General features: G+C 42.4%; 2 protein-coding genes across 6 annotated transcripts in view; one reads left to right on the top strand and one right to left on the bottom strand.

The window, feature by feature from the left end:
• Positions 1-1,256, bottom strand: part of PPP2R3C (protein phosphatase 2, regulatory subunit B'', gamma) — a 40,400-nt gene extending 39,144 nt beyond the window's left edge. The window contains exons 1-2 of the mRNA XM_011995060.1: positions 816-1,256; positions 497-696 (exon numbers count right to left, since the gene is read on the bottom strand). Of these exons, the coding sequence (XP_011850450.1) occupies positions 497-554 (58 nt within the window). The 5' untranslated portion in view covers positions 555-696; positions 816-1,256. The remainder of the gene's footprint in view (positions 1-496; positions 697-815) is intronic.
• The window catches only part of KIAA0391 (KIAA0391 ortholog), a 204,511-nt gene continuing 197,560 nt past the window's right edge, over positions 672-7,622 (top strand). Inside the window, exons 1-4 of one of the 5 annotated variants that reach the window (XM_011995047.1) lie at positions 672-1,229; positions 2,102-2,819; positions 5,329-5,376; positions 6,561-6,693. In XM_011995047.1, coding sequence (XP_011850437.1) covers positions 2,128-2,819; positions 5,329-5,376; positions 6,561-6,693 — 873 coding nt within the window. In that variant the 5' untranslated portion in view covers positions 672-1,229; positions 2,102-2,127. Of the gene's footprint in view, positions 1,505-1,545; positions 2,820-5,328; positions 5,377-6,560; positions 6,694-7,622 lie in introns of all 5 variants that reach the window. The other 4 variants (XM_011995045.1, XM_011995046.1, XM_011995048.1 and 1 more) reach the window with 4 other exon arrangements.

The raw sequence follows: 7,622 nt of genomic DNA, 5'->3' as shown, positions 1-7,622 counted from the left end.
ACAAGGTTCTGTTTTTCTCCAGCCACTTTCAACAGCCCTTAGTGCGGGTGTGGAATAGGAAAGCTAGATTTAACGAGGTTAGTTAATAAGCAATGTGAAGGAGAAAAATAAAAGGAAAAATGGATTATGAAATATAAAATGGATTAGGAGGGAAGCAAAAAGCGTGACAGTAAAAAGGCAGTAGGACAATTACAGGTCCTGGTGGGGTTGAGGGGTTGTTGGATCCGGGGTTCTAAGTTATTCTTCACAAGTTTAGATTAAGACCATGGAAGTCAGTGACTAAGGCTAAGTTTTTCGTTCCCCCAGACTCCGTCCCAGGAAAGTTTGGGTCAACCCTATTGGGATCCCTAAAGCACATTCCACTCCGCCTCCTTTGTCGCGAGGTTTCACAGAAGCGGAAAGTGCGGCTCCCCCTTGCTCCTCCTCCCCACCTCCCTCCTACCTCTAGGAGTTTAGGGCCGGGCCATCCCAACGGGCGGCCCCTCCCAAAACTCACTGTTTGGACGGGTGTTGGGCGTCGCTAAGCGCCGACGAAGAACTTCTTTCCAGTCCATGGCCGACTCTCGCGCAGCAGCTTCTGCATTTGCTGTTTCCTACCTGCTCCACCCCTACCAACTCAGGCGTCAGCACCGCCAGGCCCCGTAAAGGTTAGAAAGGCCGCTCAACCACCATCTTGAACAAGGGCGGAAGTCTTGGCTAAAGAGGCAAAAACAATTACTGTCACTCCCGCGGAGAATACCGCTACCACGCTGACTGGGGGAAAGCTATGAAAGAGATGGAAAATGGTTCTCCTTCAGGAGGCGTCCCAAGCTCACCAAGCCGGATTTTAAAAGGCAGGATAAGCCCGCGTTTTCCTTTATCATGCGCCTTTGGCGCGTGCGCACCACGTGACTCAGAAGTTAATTGGTTCCGGCTTGAGGGAAGCGCTTTCTTTCACAATTTCTTTTCATTGTTCATTGCGGATATCTGTAAGCCCTCCAGGTCCCCTGAACGTAGTAGACGCTTCCGCAGCCGTCTCTTACCCTTTTTGCCACAAAATGCTTCAAAATTGCCTTTTTTCCTCGCCGCCAGGCCAGGCGGAACGCCTAAGTCCGGGTCAGTCTCGTCAGTCGGCCGGGGCTGGCGCGGTGCATAGTGGGCCCTGTAGTTCCCGCCGCGTTTATGGCCGCGTTAAGCCTGAGTGCCGCGTTGAGTTGTTGAATGAAGTGAACTTCGTTTGTCAGCGATAGGTACACAGTCTAGGCAGCGCCCTTCCTGGATCTCTCTTCCTTTCCCGAGTCGTTGGCGCACCTGACTCGCCACCTCCTCCCTCCGCATCCCTCCATCGGAGGAGCTTTGCGGTCTTTGGAGAGTTATGCAGGGTGAGGGCCCCTAGACTTTGGCTTTCGCCGCTGTTGCTGGTGGGCTGGAGTTGGAGGCTCCTGGATACGGTTTTGGCTTTATACCCCCTTTCCAGCAAGCTTCCTGTGGGAATCTGTTCCTTTTCAGGACAACTGTGATCCACGTGAGTAAAACTGGGCGTTCCTTCTTGTGCTTTTTCCTCAGGTTCATGAACTGGAATGTAAGAGGCACCAGAGGATTCCTGCTCTGTCTCCTGGTTTGCGGCTTGCGACGTTGGACATCCCCGGATTGTTGTTTAATAGAGAAAACTCACCTGCCTTCTTGCTATTAAGTAACCCCAAAAGCAGAACTTTGATTTGTCTGTAAGGAAGAAACACAAATCTTCTTTTAAAAAGCTGCACTTCGACTCTCCACTGTCGACCACCAATCCCTTTAATTTTGCTATAGAAGAGGGTTTTTTTCCAACATCTCTCTATCTGGTGCTGATCTCACTGCATAATGACTTTCTATTTGTTTGGTATTCGAAGCTTTCCTAAGCTTTGGAAGAGCAACCCATACCTTGGGCTAGGCCCAGGGCACTCTTATGTCTCTCTCTTTCTTTCAGACAGCTGTGGCATCAGGAGCCAACAGAGGTTGTTTTCTCTTAAAACAATGTCTCCACAGAATACCAAAGCAACGAATCTGATTGCCAAGGCCAGACATCTCAGGAAAGGGGAGGGCAGTAATAAGCAAGTTTCTTCTGTTCCTCATTTTTTTTCAGCTGGAGCAGCTAAGAAGAGATCACAGATGAATCCTCAAAGTAAAGATCATGCCTTGCCATCTGTGAGGAACACTATTCAACTCCCAACACAACCTTTGAATTCAGAGGAGTGGGATAAACTTAAGGCGGATTTCAAAGGAAAGACCAGTTTTGAAAGTTTCATCATTTCACAGATGGCTCACTCTCATAGCTCTGTAGATGTGGCTAAATCTCTGCTGGCATGGGTAGCAGCAAAAAATAATGGTATCGTAAGTTATGATTTACTGGTCAGGTATTTGTATCTCTGTGTCTTTCATATGCAGACATCTGAAGTTATTGATGTCTTTGAAATTATGAAAACCAGATATAAGACTTTAGAACCTGGAGGTTACACTCTTCTCATCCAGGGACTGATCCATTCAGACAGATGGAGAGAATCATTGTTGCTGTTAGAGGACATCAAAAAAGTTATCACTCCTTCTAAAAAGAACTATAATGACTGTATCCAGGGAGCTCTCCTTCATCAAGATATAAACACAGCTTGGAATTTGTATCAGGAATTGCTAGGTCATGATATTGTTCCTATGTTGGAAACTTTAAAAGCTTTCTTTGATTTTGGAAAAGACATAAAGGATGATAATTATTCAAATAAACTACTAGATATTCTTTCATATCTAAGAAATAATCAGCTGTATCCAGGGGAATCATTTGCACACAGTATAAAAACATGGTTTGAGAGGTAATTTTGATTTTTTTATATGTATGTTTTTATTCTTTAATTTTTTTTTTTTTTTTTTTTTTTTGAGGCAGGGTCTTGCTCTGTTGCCCAGACTGGAGTGCAGTGGTGTGTTCATAGCTCCCTGTAATCTCAAACTCCTGGCCTCAAGTGATCCTCTCACTTCAGTCTCTTGAGTATCTAAAACTACAGGCATGTGCCACCATACCTGGCTAATTATTTTTAACTTAATAACTTTAAACCTCAAAGTAGCCACTCTTTTTTGTTGTTAGTTGCTGAGAATCATTCTATTCTGATTATACTTTTTTCCATCTCTTAGTAAGGTTTATTTTCTCTTTAAGACAAAATTTTCTCTCTTTAAAAAAAGTAGCAGCATACATAATTTGTGCTAATCTTTACCCATCACATAAAAGTGAAATTTTATAGCACTTTTATGTATTTTTTTCCTTTTAGAAGGATCATTAATTTTGTTTTCTTAGGCATCTAGTATGATGTGAGTACTTAATACTACTTATGGCCAGTGTTCATAGCAAGAAAAGAATATAGCATTTGACTGGAACTGTCTCGGGCCATATTAGTATTTTCAGAAGTTCCTCTGAAAATGTGATTATGTGCTTATATTTATTCTGTCTACTCACTGTCTTTTTTTTTTTTTTTTTTTTGAAGACGGAGTTTTGCTGTTGTCAGGCTGGAGTGCAGTGGCGCGATCTCGGCTCACTGCAACCTCCGCCTCCCGGGTTCAGGCAGTTCTGCCTCACCCTCCCAAGTAGCTGGGATTACAGGCATGTGCCACCACGCCCAGCTAATTTTGTATTTTCTTTTTAGTAGAGATGGAGTTTCTCCATGTTGGTCAGGCTGGTCTCGAACTACCTCAGGTGGTCCGCCCGCCTCGGCCTCCCAAAGTGCTGGGATTACAGGCGTGAGCCACCGCACCTAGCCACAGCTTACATTTCAATAGTGAGATTATAGATGACAGATAATATAAATAAGTCATATCATCCAAGTTGATGAACTATAGAGAGTAGACAGAATAGGCTGGGCGGATCACCTGAGGTAGTTTTTCTCTTGTCTTTTTTTTTCTTTTTTTTTTTTGAGATGGAGTCTCGCTCTGTCGCCCAGGCTGGAGTGCAGTGGCAGGATCTCAGCTCACTGCAAGCTCTGCCTCCCGGGTTTATGCCATTCGCCTGCCTCAGCCTCCCGAGTAGCTGGGACTACAGGCGCCCGCCAACTCACCTGGCTAGTTTTTTTTGTATTTTTTAGTAGAGATGGGGTTTCACCGTGTTAGCCAGGATGGTCTCGATCTCCTGACCTCGTGATCCGCCCGTCTCGGCCTCCCAAAGTGCTGGGATTACAGGCTTGAGCCACCGCGCCCGGCCTTGTCTTTTTTTTTCTATATCATGTTTACAGAGCTTTGAAGTAGTAATTATGCTTAATTATCTTATTGAATATCAAGGGAGGAGGAGCCTGGTTGTGAAAGTTTTTGAATACCAAGGAGTTTGAATTTTATTCTCTGATCAAGAATGCTGAATTTGGCCGGGAACTGTGGCTCATGCCTGTAATCTGAGCACTTTTAGAGACTGAGGTGGGAGGATAGCTTGAGGCCAGGAGTTCGAGACCAGCCTGGGCAACATGGCGAAACGCTGTCTCTACAGATAATACAAAATTTAGCCTGTCATGGCGGTGTGTGCCAGTAGTCCCAGCTACTTGGAGACTGAAGCAAGAGTATCACTTGAATCTAGGGAATCAAGGCTGCAGGGAGCCGTGATTGTGCCATGCACTCCAACCTGGGTGACAGAGCAAGACCTTGTCTCAAAAGAAAAAAAAAATGCTGGAATGGAGTTTTACAAAGGCAATTGCCAAGTGAGAAGAGTAGATAGGAGAGGGATTAAGATTGAAAACAGGGAGATCTGCGTGAATACAATTTTAGGTTTAGGTGAGAGATGATGAGAATTAAGAACTGAGGAAGGAGAGAAGGCAGTAGAATCAGAAGAACTGATGGTAATATGTGGAAGAGGAAGGAGGAGAGGATACGTTGATTGAACAAATACATCAATACATAGCTTTTGAATGCTTCCAAATAGGCTAGGCATTGCAAGTGTTTTATAAAATCTTTTATGACATTCTCAATTTAATTGGGAGTACAATACCACACAGTGAAATAACAGTGGTAAGAGGTAAATTACTCTGAGCAGGAGCAATTTCTGGCAGCTTTATGGAGAAGGTAAGAGTTGAGTTTGGTATAGAGGTTATGCTACTAAGGTCAGCTGCTTTCTGTAGACTTGAAGACGAGAGTTAGTTGGTGGGAGGAGAACCATAGGGAAGAAGGAGATTCAGAACAGGGTACCAGTAGCTTCTTAACCTCATGCAGGATATCTGCCACTTTTTAAATTAAACCATTCTACAGAAGTATCTTGAACTTTTCGGAGTTCTTGCTTATAAGAGTTTCCAAATATGAATGTCTTTCATTTCAGTAGGAATCTAACCTCATGATTTGGTTTTGCAATCTTCATAGTGTTCCTGGAAAACAATGGAAAGGACAATTCACCACAGTCCAAAAAAGGTGAAGACCAATGTTTATGTTTAACTTGTTTGTTTTCAGTTTAGTAGGTTTTGTTGCTATTGATTGAAAAATATTTAAGAACATCTTAAGGATAGGATAATTACAAGTTTGTAATTAGAGTATCTGAGGAAAAAAACATACTTTGCATACAGAGACGTAGCAGTACCCAAAATGTTTTTCCAGTGCGTATTATGAGCCTATATGATGTCTTAGAGATGTTTTTCCCTAGAGGTTCCAGACCCAGTTGTGTTTTAGGATTTATTTATTTGTTTATTTATTTAATTCACCAATATGATATTTCACATAATAGGAATTACTTTAAAAATGTCATGCGAGCTGGGCGCCATGGCTCACGCCTGTAATCCCAGCACTTTGGGAGGCTGAGACAGGTGGATCATGAGGTCAGGAGATTTGAGACCATCCTGGTCAACATGTTGAAACCAAGTCTCTACTAAAAATACCAAAATTAGCTGGGTGTGGTGGTGTGCGCCTGTAGTCCCAGCTACTTGGGAGACTGAGGCAGGAGAATTGCTTGAACCCAGGAGATGGAGGTTGCAGTGAGCCAAGATTGTGCCACTGCACTCCATCCTGGTGATAGAGCGAGACTCTGTCTCAAAAAAAAAAAAAAAAAAGTCACCTGAGTCAGGCATGGTGGCTTATGCCTATACCTGTAATCCCAGCACTTTGGGAGGCTGACTTGGCAGATTGCTCAAGCCCAGGAGTTCAAGACCATCCTGTGCAACATTGAGAAACCCTGTCTCTAGAAAAAATACAAAAATTAGTCAGGCGCCAAAATACAAAAATTAGCTAGGTAGGGTGGCACGTACCTGTTGTCCTAGCTGCTTTGGTGGCTGAGGCAGGAGGATCCCTTGATCCTGGGAGCTTGAGGATGCAGTGAGCCGTAATTGTGACACTGCACTCCAGCCTGGGCAACAGAGTGAGACCTTGTCTCAAAAAAACAAAAAAAGTCATTCAAATGACCAGTCTACTTTTTTGGGTTTTCTGGCACACTAATTTGTGATATTATCAGGTTTATAAAAAATTAGATGTATGTGATTATTAGAAAGGTTTTAATGTTCTTTTTTATTACCTTTTAATTTCCTCATTGTTCATTTCACAAAAATTTTTCCTCAGAACATTATTTGACATATTTAAATATTGTTATTTAACAATTATAATTACAGTGGCCAGTGTTTGGGCTGTGGAAAAACCATAGAGTCTATTCAGCTGAGTCCAGAAGAATATGAATTTCTTAAGGGAAGAATCATGAGGGATGTGATAGATGGAGGTGACCAGTACAAAAAGACAACGCCTCAGGTGAGTCTAACAGTTTTGATTCCTTCTTGGATTGCTTGTCTAGAGCAGGGGTCAGCAATTTCTGTAAGATGCCAGATAGTAAATATTTTAGGCTTTGTAGGCCATCAGTCCCTGTTGCAACTTTTCAACTCTGCTGTTGTAGTTAAAACAGCCATAGATAATACATAAATGAATAGACATGGCTGTGTTCCAGTAAACTTTATTCATGAAAACAAGCAGTACGCTGGATTTGGCCTGCTGGCTACAATTGCCAACCTTTTGGAGAGATTGCTTTAGAATTTCACAGAATAATTGGGTTAGACCATCATCTGTTGGAGTCAATCCTATTATATCGGGACATAATAAGTGCACTTAAACTAAAAAGATGCTTATTTTTTCTGTAAGTGCTTCTAGAAAACTGTGTTTAAGTAGACTGCCATGAAAACATTGTGGTTTCTCACAACTTTTCTAGTCAAGAGTTTATCACATTAACTGATTTGTGTATGTTGAACCATCCTTACGTCTCAGGGATAAATCCCACTTGTTGATGATGAATGATCTTTTTAGTGTATTTTGAATTTGGTGTGCTAGTAGTTTGTTGAGGATTTTTGCATCAATATTCATCAGAGATATTGGCCTGTAGTTTTTTGTTTGTTTGTTTGTTTGTTTTGCTATGTCTTTGTCTGGTTTTGCTATCAGGGTAACACTATCCTCATGGATTGAGTTTGGAAGTCTTTCCTCCTCTATTTTTTGGAATAGTTTGAATAGGATTGGTATTATTCTTTAAATGTTTGGTAGAATTGAGCAGTGAAGCCATCAGGTCCCAGGCTTTTCTTTGCTGGGACACTTTATTATGGCTTCCATCTTGTTACTTGTTATTGCTCTCAAGTTTTTATTTCTTCGGTTCAATCTTTTTTTTTTGTTTGTTTTGAGACGGAGTCTCGCTCTGT

The sequence above is a fragment of the Mandrillus leucophaeus genome, unplaced genomic scaffold (genome assembly GCF_000951045.1).
Source record: "Mandrillus leucophaeus isolate KB7577 unplaced genomic scaffold, Mleu.le_1.0 Scaffold467, whole genome shotgun sequence".
NCBI lineage: Eukaryota > Metazoa > Chordata > Mammalia > Primates > Cercopithecidae > Mandrillus > Mandrillus leucophaeus.
The sequence above is the reverse complement of the archived record's forward strand: the minus strand, read 5'-3'. Positions and strand labels throughout refer to the sequence as shown.